Raw genomic sequence first — 27,325 nt, 5'->3', positions numbered from 1 at the left:
AGCTTTTCTAAGCCAGGCTATATGTGTGGTATCTAATTCCCTAAATGTTCTTTCTATCTGAAGATGAATTTGCACACGTAAAGGCCATTACCTGTAAAGTTGAGGCATTTACCATTTCAAGCGCCTGGCAATGTTTTGGGATTTGCTTCTAGGCTTACAATCCTCTTAAAACTTCTCCCAAAGAGCCAATCTTCCTTGAGTTCAGCTCACCAGACTCTAACATTCTACTCCCATAATCAGAGCCTGAAGCTAGTATTATTAATAATAAGAATTAAAATAGTTAAATGCTTACAAAGTACCATGCACTGTGCTAAGCACTGATGTAGAAATAAGAGCAGAAGATGGGACACACTACCTGTGACACCTGGAGCTCCCAGTCAAAATGGGAGGGAGAACAACTTTACAGATGAGGTGATTGAGGCACAGAGAGGTTAAGTGACTTGCACTGGCAGGTTAATTAGAACCTGGGCCTCTTGACTCCAAGGCTCATTCTCTAACTTCAGAGCCTCTTTAAAGTTTACCCTGCCCTCCCTGCTTTGAGCCACCCCATTTCAGCTCTCCATAGAGCTGCCATTTTGGTTACCTGCCATTGCTCATTCTATCCCTATTTCAACCCTGTGAAGTGATGAGGTGAGCACTGTAGATGAGTAGGTAGGCTGACTGCATTCCAGAACTTCAGAACGGGAGATCCGGCCTTCCTCTGGGACGTGAAGTTTGGCTCACTGGTGACAGTGACGAAACTGCTCTAGAAACTCGATGGGATGCCTGGGTTGGGTCTGATCTCACTGCCACACAGAAGGTTGGACTGTACTACAGCTCTTTTATTTAATCTAAAGCTCAATGCTCAGAGGGCACCATGCTCTCCCAGGGGGCACACCGATTTTCCTGATTTGTTTTTTCTACTTCTTTGTCTTGGAATAGCTCAGAGTATGTAAATGACTAGGGATACTTCAAAGCATTAGAGAGGGACAGCCATTATGATGGCCAACGGGGTCAGATCCTGGGAAGTCCAGTTGGCCCAGGCTGGCAGAAGCAGCCATTAGATGGAGCAGATAAATGACAGCTCAAGATCTCTATCCCTCTGGGCAAAGCAGGGAACTGGGGCACGTTGAGTTGTATGTAGCATCCTCTACTAGGACAGAAGATGCAGCACAGGATGCAGCATCGCCTAATGGCTACAGCATGTGCCCGGGAGTAAGAACCTGGCTTCTAATCCTAGATCCACCACTTGTCTGCTGTGTGATCTCGGGCAAGTCACTTCCCTTCTCTGTGCCTCTGTTACCTCAACTGTAAAATGGGGATTAAGACTGTGAGCCTCATGTGGGACATGGATTGTGTCCGACCTGTTTATTTTGTATCTATCCCAGTGCTTAGTACAGTACCTGGCACCTGTAAGTGCTTAACAAATACCATAAAAAAGCACCCTTTTCAGGCACTTTGCTACGTGGTGTTCTTCTGCCCACCTACTCACTCGTTGCAATCCACATCTCAGTGGAAATACAACTGGCAATGACAAGAGAGCACAAGTGGCATTTATGCAAGCCACTAGCACTATAAAATTATTCATCATCATCAGTGGCATTCATTGAGTGCTTACAGTATGCAGAAAGAGCCGTGGGCTAAGCTCTTCTTCTACACAGGTTCTCAGTCCTGAAGTCTCAGGACTAAGCCTTGTCAGTTTTCCTCATTAGGAGATTCCACCCAACCGGAGTCCACCCGGAAATCAGTTTAAAGAACTGATCGACAAAATCTGGCCTATAGCATCTGGAAAAGCAAGTGCAGAAGCAGTCGTGGAGGGGGTTGGAATCCATCCCTTTCTTTCATTCAATCCCACTGAAGCCAGAGTTCACAAAGCCAATTTCACTACTCGTAAGTTCTTATAGAAATGTCTGTGTTGGCATTTGAGAAGGGCTGCTAAATGTTTAACAATATTTTGTCTGTGAGTATGGGTATTTAACATGCAAAGAAGATACACACTCCAACATTCCCTTACTAGACATTCTGGGTAATGCTTCTGTGCTCAACTGGACCATAAGAGAATTGTAAAATTGGACTGCCTTCACAAAAACAAATCATTTTATCCTCTTAGTGTAAAGAATTGAATATTTACAATAGTTCCATTTGGAATACTCCACTGAACCCAGATGGATAATACACACATTGATGAACACAGTAGTCCTTCTTCAAATCATTAGAAACCCTTTTCTCTTCCAAAACTAGGATTTGAGTTCAATGCGAAAGGCTGGTATTAGAGAAAGGAAAAAGCTCATGTCTTAAAATGTTCATTTATGTTAGCTCAATAATATCTATAAACTCTTTCTTGAGACAAATGAGATGTATTCCTGGTAATCTGTGCAAGCAATTTGAGTCATTAGCCCTTCACTGCAGAAAAGATACACATAATTAATCCACAAAGATCCAAGAAATTGATTGTTTTTAAAAGCAATCGTCATCAATGGTATTTACTGATGATCTGCTGAACACAAAGCACTGTACTAAGCTCTTGGTAGAGGACAGCAGAAGCAAGACTAACGTTCTTTGTCAGTCAAAGAGTTTACAATGTAAGGGGGAAGCAGAGTCAAAACACGGTTGACAAAGAGTGAGAACAGGAGGAAAACCAAGCATATAATAGGAGTAGTACAAACATGTCAGTATGAATTGAGTAAATAATTCACTGAATATACCCATGTACAGAAATGCTGAGGATGGGACTAAGCTATGAAAGTGTTAAAATGGTTGTAGTGTTGGCCTGGCTCTGGGATGGTGAATTAACTGAGGAGGGCTTCTGGACAAGGTGGGGTCTTATGAGGCCTTTGAAAGTGAAGAGGTCAATACATATCCATGTTATTCTTCACACTGTCCATGGATTTTGAAGTGGGGAAGGTGTTTGTACATGGAAAGTAAAAAAGGTTTGAAAGTTGGGGTACTACTACCATTTTAAGCCTTTTTCACTTTCTGGAGAGCAATCTCACAAATCCACTTCTTTCAGTACTGCATCCACCAATTCAATCTACCAAACAAATGCTCAATCACCAAACAAGAAAGGCAAATTATCTTATGGGAGAACCTACAGGGGAAGAGACTGTGGCATGGGCGGGGCCAAGAATGGTGATCAAGAACAGAACCCAATGCTATTTATTACTATTATTATCACCACCACTATTACTTATTAAAACTCTTGCAATAGAGTTGCAGGTTGGAGAAGCAGCGTGGCTCAGTGGAAAGAGCACGGACTTTGGAGTCAGGGCTCATGAGTTCGAATCCCAGCTCTGCCACTTGTCGGCTGTGTGACTGTGGGCAAGTCACTTAACTTCTCTGTGCCTCAGTTCCCTCATCTGTGAAATGGGGATTAAGACTGTGAGCCCCACGTGGGACAACCTGATTCCCCTATGTCTACCCCAGCGCTTAGAACAGTGCTCGGCACATAGTAAGCGCTTAACAAATACCAACATTATTATTAATAGGCAAAGCTCTTTATTAAGATTGTAGTTCCACAAAAATCAGTTAAGACTTGGTTCCTATCCCACCCAGGTTCATGATTTAAATGGCCACTTATTGTTAATTCATATTTATTCTCACCTTCCAACACCCACCCCCAGCACCAGCACTTACATTCATGTTATTAGACTCTTCTCCCGACCTGGAATTTGGTAGTATCCGTCTTCCTTGCTAGACTTGCTCAACTCCTTGAAGGCAGGGATCACATATACTAAATCTATTGTATTCTCCCAAGCGCTTAGTAAAGTGCTCTACGCAAAGTGCTCAATAAATACTATTAATTACTTACTGTAGAATGTCCAAAGACTCATTCTGTACTGTTGTACCAGTCTTCTATTTAATGCCACTTCCCAACACCAAAGGTTGGCATTCTGGTCTGCAGAGACTCCTCAAAATGGTTTTCAGGGGAATATTTTCAGCACCCCTATCCTTTCCAAAAAAGGAAAAAGAAAACCCCGTCAGAAAGCCAAACATGTTCAGCAAGTAAAACAGTGCCATGATATCAAGATATGATGGAGAAGCTGGGTAACTGGTAGCAAGAAACACTGGAAGAGAGATCACTGACAAGCCCATTGTCTCGGTCGAAACATAAGAGCCACTCTGCTCTGAGTACAATCCTCATTTATCGGTTGACTCTTGAAGTTGATATTTGAAAAACTGCTTACAGAAGTTCTTACGGTTTTATTAATGTGCTGTATTTTTGTACAGCAACAGTTTACAGAATAGTAAAGCATAAAGGTTAGGGAAGAAGTCAATGATGGCCTGTGTTATTTCAGTGGAAACATATCTCCAGGTGAATTTCTCCAAAGATGGTAAGTAAATAGGGTAGCTACTTATCCAGTTTCCTATGAGGCATCCCAGTTTTCAACTGGCCTGGGCCCCTGCCTGGTACTGATCTATATGGTGCCAGACACTTTTATATCAGACATCCTGTCTTTCAGCACTTAGCAACCTGCTGCTAAGCTCTGTGGCTCAGATGCAGCGTCCAGGTTCACACGGACCGGGGAGTGAAACTTCATACCTCTTAAGAAGTTGTCCGGGGTGGGGGAAAATGTCAGGGTACCCTAGAGAAACACTGTTGTTTAGGACCAATTGTAGCTGAATTGGGCAGACATCTGTAAAATGACAGCCACGTGATATCATCACACTACAAGCTGGTGTAGCTTGTGTCAACTCACATGCATGTCGGGGTCCAGATTTTTCATTGGCTGTTGCTGGCCACCCTAGTGGGAAAGGCCTCGTCAGCACATGACTATAGGAAAATACATAGCTTGTTCAGCAAAGGAGGTAATGTCAAACAGAGGGATCTGTGAATGGAATCAAGCAGGATTTCACCAGGGGCCCAATCTTTAGACTGCTTTCGAGAGCAATTTCACCAATTGACTGCTGTGGCTGCAGACTCTTAATGGAATGTTCTATTCCTGACTCTGCCACTTGCCTGCTGTGTGACCTTGGGCAAATTACTTAACTTCTCTGTGCCCCCCATTTCATCTGTAAAATGGGGATTCAATATTTGTCCTCCCTCCAATTATGAGCCCCATGTGGGACCAGGACTGTGTCTGACCTAATTATTTTGCATCTATCCCAACTAGTGTTTGGCTCATGTCTCTAGACTGAAAGCTTATTATAGGCAGCAGACATGTCTGATAATTCCACTGTACTGTACTCTCCCAAGTGCTCACTACAGTGTCCTGCACATAGTAAGTGCTAAATAAAGACCATTGATTGATTGCCACAAAGCGTTTAACAAATACTATTATTATTATTATTAGCTGCCTTTCAGGGATATGGTGCCCTTCCATTAGTAGAAAGAAATAGCTTGAAGGCCTTTTAGAGAGAGTTTTCAATTCCAAAATAAATAACTAAATAAAAAGCTGCACTTGTCTGAGATTTCTTGCTCTGTCCAGATAGTACTGAGGCAGTGAAGAATGGCTTCACTGTCATGGGGCTGGCAACCATTTTTATTTCTGTTTCTCAGTGCTGTGACCTGAGAGTCTCTGCCTTAAGACAGCCTCCAAATCTCAGGGATCCCAATTATTCCAGTGAAAAGCATGTCTTGTTTTTCAGCCTTCAGCAGTGTAGAAACATTTGTATATTTGGACTTTTATCTTTTTTTTTGTTTTTGTTATCAATTTTCCTATTTGATGCAGACTCTTTGCCCCTCCTCATTTACCTCAAATGTCCCATTGGATCCCCCTCCCATATCCAGTACTCCTAGACTGAGTCACTTCACTGGAACTGGGTCAATCTGAGGTCTTGTGCTTTTCCCCTCACCAATTTCCCCCTGGTTTCCCATTTAGAAATTGTCCTGCCACTTACAAATGGTTAATTCCAGCAGTCAGGTGTTATTGTAGTGGAAAGAGTACAGGTCTGGGAACTGGAGAACCCAAAAAACTCTTACCACATCCTGTTTGCTGCTTAACTGCTTCAAGTCTCAGTTTCCTCATCTACAAAATGGGGATAACAACACTTACCTTTTCCTATCTCACAGGGATATTTTAAGGACAAAAATTACCTTAAGTGATGTGAAAGTGCTTTGGCAATAAAGGTGCTACAATTAAATCAAGATATTTTAATTCGGGTTGAGTCCGTCTTTCCCATATAAATTTCACCTAACCTCCAAAGTCTCTCAGGACTTTTTGTATCTACAGCCTCACTGCCTCATCCACGCACTGAGACTTCAGAGTTCTTACTGGCCTCTCAGGTTGCAAGTTGGACTGGCAATATTTTGGAGAACCTTGACTAAGGTCTCGTGCCTAGCAAATTAAATTTGCCCTCCAGTATCTCCTTTCTCAATGTTATTGGTACCAAGAGACTGCAAGTCCCATCGAAGGTCAGGGATCACTTCTAATTCCCACCTGGGTATTCTCTCCCAGCACTGGATACTGTCCTCAACGCTATTACGACGGCACTGACAACAATGACCTGCAGATTCTCCTCCCCAGGCACCTCTAACAGTCTATCTGCCTCAGACGGGCCACTCTTTTGGCACCCAAATAGCACATCATCACGCAGCTTTTTGGACAACTGAAAATTAGTTGTATAGATGTCTAATGATTGCATCGATTGCAACCTTCTGCTTCTGTCTATCCTGTAGGGACTTCCCTCCCCTACTTCCCCTTCCCTCCTACACTTCTTGGAGTTGTGCCCTCCGTGCAAGAGGGCACTATGATATCAGCCGGAGGGTGGGGCACCTCTAAGAATTTGTTCCTGTTCTCCCTCCTATTTAGACTGACATGCCAAGGGACAGGGACTGCATCTCACCTGATGAATTTGCATCTCTCCCAGTGCTTAAAACAGTGTTTGACACAGAATAAATGCTTAACAAATACTGTAATTATTATTTTGCACTAAGTAGTCTCTTTTTCTGGGGCTTTTTTCTCCTCGGTGGTCTAAAGACTGTCACGGGAAAAACATCCCTGAAAGCCTCATCGATAAATGTTTCTCCAAACTTCTCCAGTTCACACTTCCTTCCCTGAAGAGAATACACCTGCTTGAGGATCAAGAACTAATTGTGCCTGACATGCTGGTATTTACAGTCGAAGTCTGAGGGAGGAAAATTTAATGTCCATTTTACAGATGCAGTAAGTGAGGCAAAGAGAAGTGAAGTGCCTTCCCCAAGATCACATAGCAGACAAGTGAAGGAACAAGAATTAGAACCCAGGTCCTCTGACTCCCAGATCTGTGCTCTTTCCTTTTCCCAAAGAGGCTCCTCCAAAATAGGTCCTCTATCTTTATTTCTATGGTATGTTCCCTAATACAGTGCTACACATGTATTAGACACTCAATAAAGGCTTTGGATCTGATGATGATGGATTTCTCCTTCCATTTCTTGAATATATGATTATTTTGTCCAAAATCATTTTTGAACTCTATTTTCCCTTTAGTATTCTCTCCAGTGCCATCACAACTACAAAAACTAATGAAAGAGTTGGGCTTAATGGGAAGATAAGCTCTCACTTTAAACTCATCAGTCCTCTTGGTATTTTACATTAAGTTCTATGGCACTTCATCAGTTTAAATACCTGAGCCTTTAGAAATTAAAATCAACCATGAGGTGCCCGCCAAGAAAGACAAGAACTGAATAAATTGGGATCTCTCCAGCCCTGCTTCTTTGCTAGGCCCTACATTTGAAGGTGACACTTATGACATTTTGTGCACATGGATGACTGAAAATCGTGATGTACAAACAATATCCCTCCCTTGCCTGCAAGTTTACATAGCCAGGGAGACCTGTTGTCTGGGACTTCCAAGACAGAATGCAATAATGTTAACTATTAAGAAAAAAATATTCTTCAACAGATTTGAGTTTATGTGGGTGGGTAAAGTTTGAAAGACCCAAAACATTGGCATAAACTCATGGTTTCGGTTTTTTCTGGTTTTAAAATAAAGCTCACTTGGTTTAGTGCTTTGGAAAGTGTGATTACTTGTAAGGTGTTACTGATGTTGTATGTTAAAGGGTATCCAAATGCCACCAAAAAAAAAAAAAGCCAGAACTTTGTGGTATTCTGTTGACTGGTTTGGGGAGAGGTTCAGGGGAGGACGATGGGCCATCTTTGCTTCTATGGTTGAACTGACAGTTTGGTGATGTGCAGGGCACTTGGCTGACTTTGTCCCCTCACAATATTTATTTTTCCTGAAAATTATTTGAACTCCCCAAATGACATACCTTCTACTCCTTGGTTTTGGATGTGGATGTACTATCTTCAGCTCCAGAGTGGGATAGTTGAAATAAGCATGATCTTTGGGTCCTATTTTAATGTCTAATGAAACCATAACATTTAATCGGTGGCCTGATCATACTTTGCATTTACCTATTATTATCAGAAGCTGGGAATGGTGAGTGATCTAGTGGATGGGTACAGACAGGGTAGGATACTGGGAAGAAGTGTTCAGAAGCAGCAGTGGGAGCAAGCACTCTTTTCTCCAAATGATGTTAAAAGGGATGACAGTCCCTTAAGGGCATCAAAGCTACCCCCTTTCCATTCTCCTTTTGTCCATGGCTACACTGGCCAACTGCACAGAGACCTCCTTAGCTTCGCCTGTCCCTAACTGCCCTTCCAAGTCTTTCCACTGTGTGATCTCTTTCTCCCACACACACGTGTTCACAGGTGCACCCCTGGCCAGCCTGTCAGAAAACAGTGGATGTTAGACCAGCAAACCTGAGTATTATCACCATCTGTATTACTGCCACTTCGGGACACCTCACTCTCGCCAGTTTGTTCCTAGTTTGGTTCAGGACACGAGTCCCTACAGCAACACTCCAAGAACTTGGAATGGCAGTACAAGAGGGGGTGGCAATCATACTTCCTTCAGCTCTTCCAACTACATGTTTTTCCCGGGACCGCCACCCTGGTCCTGACAGAACCCTACCCTCTCTGTTCAGCCTGGTAAAACAAAAAGAAAAAAAAATTGTTGCCCATTTCTGTCCCACACTCTTAGCTCTTTCAGAATGATGAGGTACTGGAACACTCTAAGTTGTACCCTTAGTAGCCTAAAAGTTTCAGCACTTTCCAAAACATCTAATGCATCAACAGGGAGGGAGTGACTTTTGCTCTAAGGTCCATAATGTCTTAAATCCAAGCCTTACTACAAAATCCAAAGTTTCACTCCCTCAAACATTTAATTAATGACGTAACTCCCACACCAATATACTTAATCACAACCGATGTGTCAATTAATTAATACTGTGTTCAAAAATTCACCTTAAAATAAATTATATTGCCTAGCTCACTAACACGACAAAATCGTCTTAAAGAATCTGAAATTACTTGATCTTTTTCACTTCAATTTTAGTGCCTTTTTTGCAAAACTAGGAAACTGTTAACATATAGTAATTTTGGTATTCTTTGAAGATTACAGAACCTTGATCTGATAGTGCCCATTTGTTTACGAGTATTTCCTGCATGAGGCACATTACATTTGGCTCTGAACCCTGAAGGGAGTCAATTTAATCTATATGTGAAAACCTCATTTTAACCTATAAATCCTAATATTGTCCAGGTGCTAGCTACCCGGCAGATGGCTTCTCTCCGCCAAGACACCTGAAAACACTTACTGACTAGCCATCCCCCTCCACACACATATGCTTATCTGAATAACACCATCAAGTAACAAAGTCACACACACAGTAAATCATCTTCATTGTGAAGCATGGCATAGTGGATAGAGCTTGGGCCTGGGAGTCAGAAGGTCAGGGGTTCTAATCCCAGCTCCACCACTGTCTGCTGTGTGACCTTGGGCAAGTCACCTCACTTTTCTGGGCCTCAGTTACCTCATCTGTAAAATGGGGATTGAAACTCTGAGCCCCAAGTGGGACAGGGACTATCTCCAACCCGATTTGCTTGTATCCACCCCAGGGCTTAGTAAAGTTCCTGGTACACAGTTGAGCACTTGAATACCACACTTATAATCTTCAGTTAGCCTAATATTAAACAAGGGTATTTTAGTTCCTTCTTCTTATATGTTAATTATTCTGGTTTGGCATTTTGAAGAGAAATACCCTGAGTTTTCTAATCAAGTTGCCAAAGAAAAACCATTAAAAATGGGTAAAAATGAGTGAATCAAATTATTTGAGCAAAGCTGCATTCTAGAAAATAAAATGGATAGCAAGCAAAGAGTATTGATTGCACATTGATGTATCATACATTTTTATTAGCTTAAACAAATGCCTAGATAGGTAAAATTGAAGGTGGTCTCAAGCAATATAGCTTGCATGTTGCAAACCCAAGGAAGGTCAAATTTGGGCAAGTAAGATTACAAATTTTGAAAAACTACTAGTTTACTCCAAATTTTACACCAGGCAGTCCTTTCGGATGACCAGAAAATTTCAGGACGAAGTGGGAAATCTCAAGACTTAATTCTTAACCAGCTCCATATCCTACAAACTTCCCCTACAAACTGAACTTCCTAGTATCTCTTGGGGCTTCACACTCATCGAGCTCTAGAGGGAATCCATCAATGAGGAAAAGGGGGAAAAAAGGCAAAACTCGTTGTTCCTGTGCTCGCTAGAAATGGTGGTGATATGTCTGGATTAAAATACTGGAGAAATGACTTTAGGAACTATTCATCAAGGAGACAGGGTGGGTCCCTGATTACTAACATACAATGCGACGCTGGATTTCAGTTCTATCCTCAAAGATTCCCAAAAGGCGGCAAATCAGTTGTCAGGTTTTCTCATCTTGGAATACCAAGCCAGGTAAAAGTAGGAAAAGGTTACGTGCCAAAGCACCTATTGGTGGCTCCGCAATCAAAATTTGGGAGCTTCAGGGATGCAAAGCTACCGGTGGCTCAATGGAAAGAGCCCGGGCTTGGGAGTCAGAGGTCGTGGGTTCCAATCCCCGCTCTGCCACTTTCCAGCTGGGTGCCTTTGGGCAAGTCACATCACTGTGCCTCAGTGACCTCATCTGTAAAATGGGGATTAAGACGGTGAGCCCTATGTGGGACAACCTGATCGCCTTGCATCACCTCCCAGTGCTTATTAGAGTGCTTGGTTGCTCAGTGGAAAGAGCATGGGCTTGTAAGTCAGAGGTCATGGGTTCAAATCCCTACTCCACCGCTTGTCAGCTGTGTGACTGGGCAAGTCACTTCACTTCCCTGTGCCTCAGTTACCTCATCTGTAAAATGGGGATGAAGACTGTGAGCCTCACATGGGACAACCTGATTACCCTGCATCTACCCCAGTGCTTAGAACACTGCTCTGCACACAGTAAGCGCTTAACAAATACCAACATTATTGGCACAGAGTAAGCATTTAACAGACACCACCAGTGACCTCATCTGTAAAATGGGGATTAAGACGGCAAGCCCCACGTGGGACAACCTGATCGCCTTGTACCACGCCCCACCCCCAGCACTTATTAGAGTGCTTGGCACAGAGTAAGCATTTAACAGATGCCACCATCATCATTGTTATTTTCCAGGCATTTCACTTCTGACCTCCTCCCCGCTCTGTAGGGTTTGTCCTTATAACATTGGTATTTGTTAAGCACTTACTATATGCGGAGCACTGTTCTAAGCACTGGGGTAGATACAAGGTAATCAGGATGTCCCACATGAGGCTCACAGTCTTAATCCCCATTCTACAGATGAGGTAACTGAGGCTGAGAGAAATGAAGTGACTTGCCCACAGTCACACAGCTGCCTGGTGGCAGAGCCGGGATTCGAACCCATGATCTCTGGCTCCCAAGCCCAGGCTCTTTCCACCGAGCCACGCTGCTTCTCACTTGTCCTTATAATAATAATAATGTTGGTATTTGTTAAGCACTTACTATGTGCAGAGCACTGTTCTAAGCACTGGGGTAGATTCAGGGTCATCAGGTGGTCCCCCGTGAGGCTCACAGTTAAACCCCATTTTACAGATGAGGTAACTGAGGTGCAGATAAGTGACTTGCCCACAGTCACACAGCTAACAGATGGCAGAGCCAGGAGTCGAATCCATGATCTCTGACTCCTAATAATAATAAGCAATTACTATGTGCAGAACACTGATCTAAGCACTGGGGGAGATACAGGGTCATCAGGTGGTCCCACGTGAGGCTCACAGTTAATCCCCATTTTACAGATGAGGTAACTGAGGCTCAGAGAAGTGAAGTGACCTGCCCACAGTCACACAGCTGACAAGTCCCAAGCCCGGGCTCTTTCCACTGTGCCACGCTGCTTCTCCCTTGTCCTTTTAATAATAATGTTGGTATTTGTTAAGTGCTTACTCTGTGCAGAGCACTGTTCTAAGCGCTGGGGGAGATACAGGGTCATCAGGTTGTCCCATGTGAGGGTCACAGTCTTCATCCCCATTTTACAGATGAGGGAACTGAGGCACTGAGAATAATAATAATAATGATGTTGGTATTTGTTAAGCGCTTACTACATCCAGAGCACTGTTCTGAGCGCTGGGGTAGAGGCAGGGTCATCAGGTTGTCCCACGTGAGGCTCAGTCTTCATCCCCATTTTACAGATGAGGGAACTGAGGCACTGAGAATAATAATAATGTTGGTATTTGTTAAGCGCTTACTAGGTGCAGAGCACTGTTCTGAGCGCTGGGGTAGATAGAGGCTCATCAGGTGGCCCCACGTGAGGCTCACAGTTAATCCCCATTTTACAGACAAGGTCACTGAGGCTGAGAGAAGTGAAGTGACCTGCCCACAGTCACACAGCTGACAAGTCCCAAGCCCGGGCTCTTTCCCCTGTGCCACGCTGCTTCTCCCTTGTCCTTATAATAATAACAATAATGTTATTTGTTAAGTGCTTACTCTGTGCAGAGCACTGTTCTAAGCGCTGGGGCAGGTACAGGGTCATCAGGTTGTCCCACGAGAGGCTCACAGTTTTAGTCCCCATTTTCCAGATGAGGTCACTGAGGCCCAGAGAAGTGAAGGGGCAAGTCCCCCAGCTGACAAGGGGCAGGGCCGGGAGTCGAACCCACGACCTCTGCCTCCCAAGCCGGGGTTCTTTCCACTGAGCCCCAATGTTTCTCACTGAGGGGTTGAAAATCTTGCGGTGCCGCTCTGGGGGCTTCCTGATTTTTCGGCCCCCCGGGGAGGGGGAGGGAGGGGCGGCTTTTGCAGCTCTGAGCGAGGCCGGGGGTCGAAATCCTGCGGTTTCCAGGTGTTCTCGAAGGCAGCCGGCCCCCGCTGCCTCGTCCTCTTGCCGTTCGTGTGGGGAAGGGTTGACCGTTAAGCTGCGGTTGGGGCTTCGGCGTCGGCCCGCTCCTCTGTCGGCCAACGGTTTCTCGGCCTCGCCGAAGCCGCCCTGCGTGGGACCAGTCCCCCGGGGGGGGGAGGGGGGGGAGGGGCGGTCCGGGGCCCGGCTTAGCGGCCGTGGGGATCGTCGCTCGCTCGGCCGGGGCGGGTTTCTCTTTTCGAATAACCCGGCTGCCGGTTGAGGGAGGGGACGGGGCCGCCGCCATTCACGGGGCTCCCCCCCGCCCCGGGCCGAGAGCAGCGGCCGGAGCAGGGCGGGCCTCGAAGGGGGTGGCCCGACCGACCGACCGACGGCCTCGGGGAGCGGGGGGCGGCGCCGTGGGGGTCGTCGAGGAGCCGGGACGGGGCCGGGCCGGGGCCGGTCCTCGCCGCCCCCTCAGCCCGGCGGGAGTCACCTCAGCGGCCGCCCGCGCGCCCCCTCCCTCCCACCCCTCGCCCGCGCGCGCGCGCGCGCGCCCCGGCCAATCGGAACGCCGCGCACGTGACGAGGGCTGCCGGCGATGACCTCATCCCTGGTGTGGGATGACGTCAAATTCAAGATGGATGGAATCACGGCGGCGGCGGCGGCTGCGGCGCGCGCGGGCTGAGCCCGACGGGACCCGCCTCCCGCCGAGGGGTCGGTGAGTAACGGCCGCGTCGCGCGTGTGTCCCCCCTCCCTCCCCCCGCCGCGGTCGGGGAACGGCGGGGCCCCGGAGTCGGCTCCGGCCTCCCCGGCCGGCTTGGCCTTTCCTGACGTAACTCTGAGGTGATTTCTCTCCTCTTTTTTCTCGCCACCGGCGGGTTGCGGCGCCCCCCCCTCCCGCCCCGAGGGCCGCAGTACGCGTGCGCATGCCCGACGCGCGCTCGCCCGGCCCTACTGCGCAGGCTCGGTGCCCTCAGCGGGCTTCGTCCTTCCTAGTGCGCATGTGCCGTTCCCCTACCGGGCTTCACCCCGCCCTCTGAGCCAGTTCCCCTTAACCCTCCCTCCCCCGCGGGCTGGCGGCGCGCGCGCCCCTTGCGTAGAACGGTTGAAACGCCGTCATGTGCGGGGCGCGTGCTCGCGCGGCAGGGAAGAGCGCAGGGGCGCGCGGCGCGCCCCCGCCAGGGAGCGAGGCAGGGGCATCCTGGGCATGCGCGGGACCTTCTGTGTTAATGGCCTGAGAGGTTCCCCCCCCCCCCAACAATCTCCCCAAGGGATTATAATAATAATAATGGTGCTGTTAAGCGCTTATTACGTGCCAAGCCCTGGCCTAAGCGCTGGGGTAGGTCATGAGGTGGTCCACAGTCTCACAGTCCCCGTTTCCCAGGTGAGGAACCCGAGGCCCAGAGAAGTTAGGTGACTTGCCCAAGGTCACACAGCCAAGTGGAGGAGCGGGATTAGAACCCACGGCCTGCGACGCCAAAGCCCGGGCTCTTTGCATTAAGCCACGGTCTCGTCCAACTTCATCGCTCCATTCTTCCCCCTCCACCCCGCAGACGCCTCCTTGCAGTCTTGCTCGCTCTCATTCCTGCACCCGGCTTCCTCCTCCTCCTCCTCTGCAGCAGCAGCTCAGAGACCGTGCAGGCGAGCGGATGAGGTGGCCGGACCTCCTCGGGGTCCCCCCCCCCCCCAATTCGTCTTGCTCAGACTCTTAGGGGGCAACCCTACCTCCCCTTAGGGTCAGCAAGTGCCCTGTCCTCCCGGGGCTGTCCTAGTTCGAACTCAGGTCAGCGTAAGGGGCATCCCAGGACCTGGTTCTGCACCCCAGGACCGAGTTCTGCACCCCAGGCGAAGTTTGGGGGGCCCTGAACCCCAGCCTCTCCGTCCCACCCCCCCAAACTTCGGAGCAGGGCGGTGGCCACCATCAGTAACTTCTCCACCATCCCTTTGGGGTTGTAACCCACCCGTCCCCGAGGCGTGGGGCATCCCAAAATACCTCCAAGTGGGTCATTTAAGGCTTGGAATAAATCTATAGACCCATCTTAAAAAGTCGAAAGGCCGGGATCCAGCCCCGTCTCCGATGGCGGTTACCGCACTGGCCACAACCTCAGCCCCGTCCTGCTGTGAACAACCCAGTGAGACTTTGGAAAAAAATAGTAACAGTGACATTTTGCCCTTCTAACCGAAGAATACCAACTACCCCTCCTGCTGCTTCCAAAAACCTTATTCGGATAGGTGATACCGTGGAGATCCAGAAGCGAACGGTTTTGCTCGTTAATTTCAGGAGGCAGAGTTGCCTTTTGAATAGGGGTAGCACCCACCTCTCATCCCAGAAGTTGTTTTAATGTCTCGCAGATTACCAGGGTGGATCTGAACTATTAAGAGAGTGTTTGGGGGAGAGCTGAGAATCATAGAGCCTGCCTGTTAATGTTTGATTTTACAATCGTATATTTAAAAGTAGACATTAAATTTTAGTAATTAAGATACAGCCGCCTAAAACACCTCTGTGGGAATCCCCTCTATTTTTTCATCTGTCAACCGCAGCGCTCCCTATCTTCTAAATCCTTCCGAAAGCATATCCCCTCCAGAAGGCTGTCTCTGATTTTCTAATTCCCCCGCTTTACTTTTCCCCTACTTAACACTGACGTGTCTGTCTCCAGTCCCTTCTCCCCACTTATACTCCTGGCTTGTGAGCCACCCCCTCCCCGAGGAACAGTAACCAGATCTAATTCCCCTCCGAGTATTCTCCTCCATTCATTCATTCAATAGTATTTATTGGGCGCTTACTATGTGCAGAGCACTGTACTAAGCGCCTGGAATGTACAAATCGGTAACAGACGAGACAGTCCCTGCCCTTTGATGGGCTTACAGTCTGATCTGATCGGGAGTGCTTCCAACAGTTTTCTGATCACAGTACGTGCTTAATAAATACAATTGCTATTCCTACTACTGAGACACTGGGGCATTCACACAGTAGTGGCACTTATCTTCATACCCTATTTCTTCTATCTCTAATTTTAGTATCTGCCTCCCGTTCGAGACTGTAAGCTCTTGGAGAACAGGAATCATGCTCACTTAATTCTGTTGTATTTTCCCATCCCCTTATTACAGTGTGTGCACACATTATGCCCTCAATAAATACTGTCGATTAATTTGGTTTGACTATGACCGTACTGTCTGGTTACATCATCACATTGTGACTATAACCAGTGGGATGGGGGGGGGGGGAGGTGGCAGGAAGGGAGGGGTGTTGGTGGGGGAGAGGAGATCATCTGCAATTGACTAATCCTACTAGACTGTAAGCCTTCCCTCTAGATTGTAAAGGTCTTGTGGGCAGAAATCATGTCAACCAACTTTATTAAATTGTACTCTCCCAAGCGCTTAGTACAGCGCTCTGCACATAGAAAACACTTAATAAATACCACTGATTGACTACAGTCCAGAGTACACCTAACATTTATATGTACTATGTCACAATCACAGGGAAAGTATATAATAGCAGTAGCAAGTGTAAGGGTTTGTGGTTTTTGTCCTTTAAACTTAATTTTAGGGTAAAATACTTAAGTTTTTAATCATGCGATGAATAATCCTTGTAATGAAGAGTTGCACTTCTTTATAGGATTAAAAATGTATAGCTTTTGTAGCTGTGAATAGCTTAGGCAATTCACTTATTTTAGCTCGCTGCTCCAGCATCCTGCACACTTCTGGCGGAGACAAGTGGCAAACCATTAGCGTTTGTAATCAATTCCTTCCCACAGGGTCTTCAACCTGATGCCTCGGGCTCTTTCACCAAACTCAACGGGAGAATCCATCCCCATTTAGTTTATCATAAAATGTTTATTGTTCTGTGCCTCGTTTTCAAAATATTCAATAAGTTAATTCTTAAGATCTTCCTGAGAGGGAGAAATGCCTAAGTTAAGAGTTTGATTCAGGTAGATTCTCACGGGTTCTGAGCTCTGATTTAGTTTTTTTATTGGGTGAGGAGAATAAAGGGGAATGTCTTTACCATTGAACAAAACTGAAATTGGTTACCAGGAATGCGCTATATTAGTATATCTTGTCTTGATTTCTCACTAATAGCAATAGACAATACCTAGAGCTTCAGAGAAGGATAGAGAATATATTGTAAGGATGCTAGTTGTGTAATATGGTATGTGGGTCAGGGTATGAGGCGTTCCATTAGGACTGCAGGGAAGAGTTCACCCAAAAAGGAGAGAACTTTATTTCTCCTATCTCAATGTAAACGAGTGTCATTAGAATGGCAAAGAAACCAAGTGCATCCATGATGTAACAAGAAATAAGATTATAAAATGAAGTAATTGGAGGACTGTAAACAGTTACTTGCCCCAAGACTTCATCAACAGAATTATTCGACCACATAATTTCTGGTCAGAGGAGAGGGCCAGTCAAGTTCACCACACATCAGGCAGTGAACAGATCACCTTAACTCCCAGGTAGGAGCATAAATTGAAGTCTGCTTGTGAAACTGAAAAGTCAAGTACCATAAGTTTAACTGTACTCATAGCATGACAGTTGGGTGAGGAGACGCACTGCCAAGCCCAGCAGTGTTCAAGTTGGCCTTTATTCTGTTTTGAGAGGACTCACAAAGATTTGAGAATTAAGCCTGTTCAGCCAAGTTCAGATGATAATTGTAGTAATAATAATGGTATTAAGCACTTACTATGTGTTAAGCACTGTACTAAACCCTAGGGTGTGTGACATATACACACACACATATATGATAATCAGTTTGGACACAGTCCCTGTTCCATAGGGACAGAAGGATCTTCAGAAGGATGGAGAGCAGGTATTAAATCCCCCATTTTACAGATGAGGAAGCCGAGGCACAGAGAAGTGAATTGACTTACACACAGCATACAGCAGGCAAGTGTTTGAGTGGGGAGTAGAACCCAGGTCCCCTAATACCCAGGCCCTACTACAAGATTTCAGTGGAGAGTGAGCTAACTTTCCAAAGAAAATCAGAATTTAGAATCCTAATTACAGATTATAATTAAGAGGTGAAGATAGCACTTTTTCACCCAGATTTAAAAAGAGACTATCAGAGAAAATGGCAGATAAGCGGGGACGTGAGTAGGACCTTTCCTACTTGATGCAGTACACAGCGAACACCCTCCCACAAAACAAAACAAAAAAAAGCCCATCCCCAAGAATTCATCTAGAAAAGCAGACACACGAACACAGAAATAAAGAAAAAAAATCAAGTTAAGAATACACTGTTCATTTCTTAAGAAATGCTTGTCCATTCTTTTAATTGGAGACCCTGAGGCTTAACTTCTTAATTCCCAGTTATAAAATGAAGCAAATAATATGGTTTTGCATTACAAGTATTCCGAAAAAATGCAAAAAGTTCTATGTAAGGGTGTTCATCATTGAATGAGCCGTGAGCTCTTTGGGAGCAAAAACTTTTTCTTCTCCTTCCTTCGTTCAACCTCATGGGGTCTGATAGAATGCTCTGCCCAGAGTGGACTTTCAGCTAATGTCGCTGATGGACAGCCATAATTTCACCCTCTCTAAATTTTCCAGAAGTGAAAACTAAGCTAAAGAGTGTATATAAAACATGCTGAACCTGTTATACTCCCCCCGCGGCTGCTCCTTCACTGTGCCTCCGCTCCTACCTCCAAGACCTGATTTAGGTCCCCGATACAACTCAAGTTCAACGTCCGGCTGTACCCAGGAAGGATGTCTGATATACCATAGGTGTGAAGTCTGCCTAGAGGAGACAGAAGAAGTCCAATGCCCATAAGATGTTCCTCAAATCCCACGCTTTCTCCTCTTCTCCGTCTCACCTGCTTGGTTTCAGTACGGCCTCAACAGTCCCGAACCTCGGCTGTCTCAGCGCTGGGGCTGCAGCACGCAGGGATTGTTCAGTTCCTCCCTGGCAGGTTCAGAGCCAGAAGCTACTGCACTTCCACCCGCTGCAGGCCTTAACCAGCTTCAAATCTGCCACTCAAACCTCAGCTACCTCCGAACCTTGGGCCTCCAATTGCAACAGCAGCTTCGGGGCGTTGGGAAAGACCTGGCAAGGCTTTGGCGAGTGCCCCTGCGGCAGGCTCAGAGTCTATTGGGAGCGGCAGAAGGGATTGCGGTCTAGTTATATTCAGCCTTTCTTTAAAACTATCTTTAAGTGGGAGTGGAAGTGTGGCTTAGTGGCAAGAGCACAGGACTGGGAGTCTGGAGGCCTTAATTTTGCTCTTGGCTCCCACACTTGTTTGTTATGTGATCTTGGGTGAGTTATTTAACTTTTCTTTGCTCCAGTTCCCTCGCTTCTACCTTAGACTGTGAGCCCCATGTAGGACAAGGGACTATACCTAATCTGATTATGCTGTATCTACCCGAACGCTTGGCACTTAGTAATGCTGAACAGATGCCACAGTTATTAATCAATCAGTGGCATTTAATGGGTGCTTACTATGTGCAGAGCACTGTACTAAGCCCCTTCTAAGCCCACTGTCCTATTTATCATTCTTTAGTTCTTTGGATTCTTCAGTGTTAATGTTAGCTTGGGATACAATGTGTCTGTATCCAAAACTTTGAATTCTTATGTACACGCGCTGTCACAGATTTTTTTTTGTCGGATTGTTCATAACACTGAATGCTTTTGTCTTTTAGATAAAGCCAAACAATGGAGGGACTTCTGCACTATATAAACCCAGCACATGCCATTTCTCTCTTAAGTGCACTAAATGAGGAACGTCTCAAAGGACAACTGTGTGATGTTCTTCTAATAGTGGGAGATCAAAAATTTCGAGCTCATAAAAATGTCTTGGCTGCCAGCAGTGAATACTTTCAGACTTTATTCACAAACAAGGAGAATGAAACCCAGTCAGTGTTTCAGCTTGACTTCTGTGAACCAGATGCATTTGACAATGTGTTAAATTACATTTATTCTTCATCTTTATTTGTTGAGAAAAACAGTCTTGCTGCTGTACAAGAACTGGGTTACAGCCTAGGTATTTCCTTTCTTACTAACATTGTTTCCAAGACACCTCAAGCCCCTTTTCCAACCTGCCCTAGTAAAAAAATAGCATTTCAAGAAGAGGATGAAGGCAGCTCTCAGAAGAGAAGTGTCATTGTTTGTCAGAGCAGAAATGAAGCACAAGGGAAGAGTGTCAATCAAGCCCAACATGACCTAAGCCATACCTTAAAGCTTCCACCCTGCATTGCCGTCAAGACTAATGCTAGCAGATCCCACGTGACCAAACCCAGCGAGCCACTTCACACTACGGCAGTCGGCGAAAGAAGGTGGTCAAAGGAAGGTTCTGTCAGCTACGGCAGCCTTCCCGACCCTCCTGCGTCCCTGGAAGATCCGAACCGAAGTGGGTTGGGGAAGAGAAATGCAGCCTTGCCTTTGAAGCCTCTACAGGACAGAGAAACTGCAGATGAAAAACCAGGTGGAAGTGGCCAGCTCCCCAGAGGGAAACCTGTGGAGCTGTCCTCCAAGAGGTCCCGGCCACCGGTTTTGACTCTCCGTGGCTCGGCCGAGGCCCCATATGTGCTGCGAGAAGTGGGCAAAGGGAACGATCAAGGAGAAAACAGAAACTTGTTGTACTACTCCAAATTAGGACTGGTGATCCCATCTAGTGGGTCTGGTCCTGGAAGCCAAAGTATCGACCGGAGTGGGCCACTTGTCAAAAGCCTCCTCCGAAGGTCATTGTCGATGGACAGCCAGGTCCCTGTGTATTCACCTTCAGCCGATTTGAAGTCGGCGCCAGGCTCGTCTTTGGGGACAAGCGACTCACCGGGGAACCCATTTAGCGCGGCATCCCACAAGCTGTTGGCCAAAGATCCTGCAGAGAAAACCGCCCCCGATGACAAGGTCCAGGTGGTCCACCCCCATCGCCTTAGGTCCTTCAGTGCCTCTCAGTCGACAGACAGGGAGGGAGCATCTCCCGTTACCGAGGTCCGAATAAAAACCGAGCCGAGCAGCCCGCTCCCTGATCCTTCTGAAATCATCAGAGTCACGGTGGGAGATGCTTCGTCGTCAGCCAATAAAGACTGTTCTTTTAAAACAGAAGACGATCACAGGGATATCAGTAGACTTCCAGCCAAAAGGCGCTTTCAAGCAGACAGGAGGTTACCGTTAAAAAAACTGAAGGTGAACGAGCAGGGTTCTCCCGGATCGGAGGATAATTTCGAAGAAGGATCCAGCCCCTCTCACCTCGATGCCGACTTCCCAGATTCTGACGTCAGTAAAGATGAGTACAGTGAGTTGGAAGAAACCAGGCCAAACAAGAAATTTAAATGCAAACATTGCCTTAAGATTTTCAGATCCACCGCCGGTCTTCACCGTCACGTCAACATGTACCACAATCCAGAGAAGCCCTACGCGTGTGATATTTGCCACAAGAGATTTCACACAAACTTCAAGGTGTGGACCCATTGCCAGACACAACATGGGATTGTGAAGAATCCATCACCAGCCTCCAGCTCACACGCGATCTTGGATGAGAAATTCCAAAGAAAACTGATTGATATCGTGAGAGAGCGAGAGATCAAAAAAGCTCTGATCATAAAGCTAAGGCGGGGCAAGCAAGGCTTTCAGGGACAGTCCACTTCACAAGCACAGCAAGTCATCAAAAGGAACTTGAGATCCAGAACCAAAGGAGCCTACATTTGTACTTATTGTGGGAAAGCTTATCGTTTCCTCTCCCAGTTTAAACAGCACATAAAAATGCACCCTGGAGAAAAGCCAATCGCTGTAAATAAAGTGGCGAAGCAGAAAGAGCACGTCCGCCTTGAAAATCCAGTTGAAAGCAAGGAGGTTTACCAGTGCCGCCTCTGCAGCGCGAAGCTCTCCTCTCTCGTAGAACAGGGGAACCATGAGCGACTCTGCCGAAACGCAACCGTCTGTCCTTACTGTAGCCTTAGGTTTTTTTCCCCAGAGCTGAAGCATGAACATGAAAGCAAGTGCGAGTACAAGAAGCTGACTTGCCTTGAGTGTATGCGTACTTTCAAATCTTCCTTTAGCATCTGGCGTCATCAGGTCGAAGTTCATAATCAGAACACCATGTCGGCCGCCGAAAATTTCCCCCTACCCGTCCTCGACCACAACGGTGAAGTCCCTACCGCTTCAAGGCTACAGTCCCAATCGGAGCCTAATAAGATCAATCACCTTGCCACCCCAAAAGAAGACGGGGTATTCAGCGATTCTTCGGAACAGATCAATTTTGATTCAGAGGATTCCTCGTGTCTCCCGGAAGACCTGAGCATCTCCAAGCAATTCAAAATTCAAATCAAAGAGGAACCCGCAGACGACATGGAGGACGACGGGGCCGAAACCAGCGCAGCGCCCAAGGAAGCTGCCCCCAGTAAGGACAGTGGGTTATGGCCCTGTGAAAAATGTGGAAAAATGTTTACCGTTCACAAGCAACTGGAGCGGCACCAAGAGCTCCTGTGCTCCGTGAAACCGTTCATCTGTCACGTGTGTAACAAAGCTTTTCGCACCAACTTTCGTCTCTGGAGCCATTTCCAGTCCCACATGTCTCAGGCTACGGAAGATCCTGGGCAGAAAGAACCCGAGGTGTGTCCCCCCGCTAATTCACCATCTCCGCCACCTCTGCCTCCACCTCCACCATTGCCCAAAATTCAACCCCTGGAGCCTGACAGTCCCACCGGGATGACCGAGGGTCCAACTACTACTGAGAAATTATTCGTCCCCCAAGAGTCAGATACCCTCTTTTACCATGCTCCTCCCCTTTCGGCCATCACATTTAAAAGGCAGTATATGTGTAAACTTTGTCACAGGACATTCAAGACTGCATTTAGCCTTTGGAGTCACGAGCAGACGCACAATTGAAAGAGCCAGGCACCTTCTCCCTGCTGTCGAAGAATCGGAGAGACCGTTTCTAAGATATTTCAGAAGTTTTGTGCTATGGGTTGCAAAATGGGTAAGAGCCCAAAATGTGTGTTTGGGGGCGGGCGGGGAAATAAAGGTTAGAACTTGTTATGCTGCTTCAATTTACGATTTGGGGTAATGATGGAGTTAAGTAGAATTTTAAGTAAACTTCTGAAAAACAAAGTATTGTGATCTGGGACCTTCTAGAAACAGAATGATTTAATATAATGGTGAAATATCACATCCTGATCGTATGCATGGTTCCACGTCCCATGGTATCAGTATATATTTTTAAATCTTGGCTTTTGACCGTGCGTTCAAATTTAGTGGAATTCTGTAACAGACTTCTTGTTTTGATTCTATTAAACATATAAGCTCCATACAAATCCAAGCCATGCACTTGGAGTCTTGACTTTCTAGGGAAGAAGTTGTTGGAGTATTTTTGCCGTACTGATTTAGAGTTAGTATCCTTTAGCAATAATAAATATAAACCTCAACTTTTAGGAGTTCACCTGACACTTAAGGAAAATGAATGTTTGGCATTCTAAGGTCACGTGAAATTGTTTTGTTATCACATGGACATCGTGCAAAATTTAGAAAAAGCTAACATCAGCAATAGTAATACTTGGATTTTTATATACAAAGAGCAGAACACCTGTCAGCTTTTAATACCATAATTTAAAATGGCCAAACTCTAAGAAAGACTCTGGAAATGAAAACGTACTGTTTTGTGAAAGGCCTGAGGCCAGTTTAACTGTAGGCACCTCAGTAACTATAGTAATTGTAACAAAACAGCACTGTGACTCAGCTGTGTTGTCCTATTACAAGCTATGGTTCTGTTTATTAATGCAAAATAACATTTGGATAGGTAGAAAAGTTTTGTGTTTCCTCTGTTAAGAATTTTGAGGTGGAATGTATGAAAACAGTAACTTGAAATGCACAACATAGCCTTGAAACAAAAGGCAATACCTTTATATGGGGCACTAATTTTGATTAAGACTACCAAGAATAATTTCCAGGGCTAGATTGGAACAGGTATTGGCGGAGATACCGGACATTACCCTGCATAAAATAATTTATCAGACTTTCTAATAATTTTACATATCTAGCTTCAAGCAGAGGAAAAACACACTACAAGTTTTTATGTTTTTCAGATACCATATATAAAATATGAGAAGTTTTTTTCTGCCACATTTTGTCATTTGTCTGGAAATTTTATACTGTAGGGTTTGCTGGTGTATCTTTTTGGTTTCTTTAAATCACAGGAACAATTGTGATTTCCATATCGAAACTGTAATACCATCCTATTGCTCCGAGTCACACCTGGAAAAGTTAACGTTAGTAATGCTATAGGTATTGCTAGAACAACAGTATGCGTCCAAAACTAGTTTTTGCCATTCATTTGGATTTCCATTATTGATTGGAACCGTCAATTTTAGCCAAGTCTTTCTCGTTTCTGTAGGTGTGGCTGGCAGTATGGAAATATACTGAGTAAAAACGATGCGGTCTATTGCAAATGATGCATAACTATGGTCATCCATTTCGGTATTCCAGTTAGGCTTTAAGATGGAGTGGGGTGGAATAAAATTAAAATAGTACAATTAACACTACACAAGTAATACTAGAGCCCAATCTGATTAAAATTCAGATGCTTCTCAGATGCATGAGAAACTGCTGTAGCTAGGAAATAATTTTCTGTGCTTACGAAGCTATTGCTGTGGCTGACCAACATTACGCCTATCTCAAGTTTTCCCCACATTCCAGTTCAATGGTGTGAAGAAACTATTAGGCTTTTTTAAAAAACATAATTCAGTAAGTATCCACCAGGATCTTTGGGGAAAAGGCACGACGGAATTCATTATGTTTTCACAATAGCAGATGAAACAACATACTTTCCCTGAAATAAACTAATGCAATAGAATGTCAAAACACCACATAAAATAATTACATCCCTTTCTTTTCTCCTACTTTTAACTCATTTTTGTATAAGAACAAGTTTAATTTATAGGAGAGTGAAACTAAGCCACATTTTAGCCAGATTTGACAATTGCCATTTTTACAATTGCCCGGGAGAAGAAATCTATGCATCAGGTAGAAAAAAATTGGAAGACATGCTATTCTTGAGAAATAAGAGGGTCCCTGGGTTTTCACTTCAATAAACCCTACTTTGTATTCTTAGTAAACCTGGAGTATGCTTAGCCTCAAAAATGATCTCTCACCCTCAGAGAGATAACCAGCGTAATTATTAAAATCAGATTAATTTAATCTGGAATAATTCTTTGATACTATATCTTTGGCCTTGTAGAATTCTAAATACAGGGACCTGAAACTTTGCCACATTTTTGAATATTTTTTTTTCAAATGTAATATGTATTGTAAAATATTTTTTATCTAAATAGTCTCTCAGTTTGTCAGATTTGAAAAAGTTTCTAATTTGGGGGATATTTTGCCTTGTGTCATAAATTAATTCCGATTTTGTCCAGTCAAAGAACACAGGAGCTCCAAATAGAATTTTGAATCTGAAACATTTATACATAGTTCTGGTTTTTCTATTGCTTTTTATACAGTACCTTAAAGGCATTGGGCTGAAAGAGTGTGTTTATTTTGGAGAATATGAAATTAAATATGCTTCCACTTGTGTAATTTTAATGTTTAAGAGTAAAATAATGGAAAAGAAATGTTAACTGCTTATTATTCAGTAAAGAGCTTTTAAGGATGTTTAGCTTGGCCATAACCAGAATAAAAGGCAGATTGTTGATACAAAAGAAGTTGTCTCTCATTAATTCAGTAATTCTTAATTTTGATGTTAAAATGTCCACTTGGTGAGGCCTTCCTTTTCTGTTATTACCTTTAAAAATATACAGAGCTTATATTATTCCTTGTGGTTATTCAGGATGCCTGTTTCTTAAAGTGTTATGGGACGAGCATACATTTGTTTTCATATCTATTTGTTACACTGAGAATTAAGTTCCTGAATGATTGTTTTCTTACAAAAACAAAAAAGGTCTTATGACAAATCCTGCAATGTTATATCAACCATTCAAAGTAAGGAATATAACTGAACACTGGTGGGTTTAACAGAGCAACACTAGAAATTTCATGCAGTTGAGTGTTTCATTTAAAGCTAATCCTATAGTTTATTGTATAAATTTAAAATTTTGCCAAGTATGCAGAGAACATTCTGGTAGGAGTACGTCACTGTATTTGCCTTAACTAATAGATGATTTGTCTCCAGCCGTTATATTCTGGGAAGCAGTGGGTCGAATTTGAATGTAATTCCAGTCTTCTTGTTCCAGAAACTAAATTCTAATAATATTTTTGCATGAAACTGCTGCTGGGTACTAATAAGAGACTGGATGAGGAACAAAGGTAGAATATGGCTCAATATGGAACAAAGATAGGGTTTAGGATAGTCCAGTACCTTTTAAGGTATGATTACCTAGATTTTTTTTTTCACCACAGTAAGATGACAATGCGATGCAGAAATAGATTTTGGCATATTGCACTTAGTATATTGGCATTGAGTTAAATATGATTGTATTAGTTTTTAATGTCCATTAATGTATATTTGCCGTTTTTTAAAACTTAAAGGGACATTGAAGTAAAAATGATTTTAGTAAATATTCTTCTGTATAATACTATAACTTTTAAACTTGAAAAAAGTTTCAAAATTTAGCTTTCTCCCTATTTACATTTTACTCATTTTGACTAGCGTAAGTTAGCTCATTGCTTTGATTTTGTTTAGTTTAATTCCCTAGTTTGTGAAGGGTATTCAGTACTCCTAGGGAAAGGTCAATTACTGGACCTTTTTCATTTCATGATATTATCTATGTATTATATTATGTTTTGTCAAACGTTTTATTGACAACTCTCAAGTGTCTCATGGTAACCCTTTTAGAAATGATTCAGTACTGTTTGGTTAATTTTTTTTTTCTTTTAAGAGGTTGCCACTGTGTAGACACAACCTAACCTAAAACCAATCTTCAAGTGAAAAATCTTTTGAAATTACCTTCACTATTTCTAAATTTCAGTAAAATGGTCATGAAAGGAAGTCAAATCAGGGGAGCAATTTTATAATACTGTATATTTTGTAGCTATTGTATATTTTTCTTGATATAGTATATCATTGTTGAATTTTAATTAGGAATAAAGTTTTTTGAATTAAATTTATAAGTATAGGTTACTCTCTTAATCTGATGTTAATCCATTGCTTCTTTGTATCACTTTTCTACTGTCTGTGTTGTTTCCTTTGCTTAGATCTTGACTGAAATTGTTGGAGTCCAATAAATTTATACTTCGTTTCTTTTGAGTTTTAAGTGTCTCTCATTGGTAGGGTTTTGGAGCAATTCATCATAATTCATTTATAATTTCTGGGG

At 44.4% G+C, this 27,325-nt stretch overlaps 2 protein-coding genes across 4 annotated transcripts in view; one reads left to right on the top strand and one right to left on the bottom strand.

Annotated features, from left to right (window-relative positions):
* Nucleotides 1–12,771, bottom strand: part of ABCG1 (ATP binding cassette subfamily G member 1) — a 171,838-nt gene extending 159,067 nt beyond the window's left edge. For both annotated transcript variants that reach the window (XM_029083363.2, XM_029083366.2), the window contains exons 1-2: nt 12,747–12,771; nt 3,788–3,927 (exon numbers count right to left, since the gene is read on the bottom strand). The gene's annotated coding sequence lies outside the window, so the exon portion shown is untranslated. The remainder of the gene's footprint in view (nt 1–3,787; nt 3,928–12,746) is intronic.
* Nucleotides 12,772–13,665: 894 nt separating this feature from the next.
* ZBTB21 (zinc finger and BTB domain containing 21) lies at nt 13,666–27,258 on the top strand. Of its 2 annotated transcripts, XM_039914635.1 has the most exons (3): nt 13,666–13,813; nt 19,724–22,634; nt 22,859–27,258. In XM_039914635.1, exons 2-3 carry the CDS (start codon nt 19,737–19,739, stop codon nt 22,877–22,879), a joined length of 2,919 nt encoding a protein of 972 aa, XP_039770569.1. In that variant the 5' UTR covers nt 13,666–13,813; nt 19,724–19,736; the 3' UTR covers nt 22,880–27,258. The 2 variants fall into 2 exon arrangements, with proteins under 2 accessions (XP_039770569.1, XP_028939189.1); XM_029083356.2 differs by having other exon boundaries at nt 13,667–13,813; nt 19,724–27,258.
* Nucleotides 27,259–27,325: the final 67 nt, after the last annotated feature.

This window comes from Ornithorhynchus anatinus, chromosome 18 (assembly GCF_004115215.2).
Source record: "Ornithorhynchus anatinus isolate Pmale09 chromosome 18, mOrnAna1.pri.v4, whole genome shotgun sequence".
Classification (NCBI taxonomy): domain Eukaryota; kingdom Metazoa; phylum Chordata; class Mammalia; order Monotremata; family Ornithorhynchidae; genus Ornithorhynchus; species Ornithorhynchus anatinus.
The sequence above is the reverse complement of the archived record's forward strand: the minus strand, read 5'-3'. Positions and strand labels throughout refer to the sequence as shown.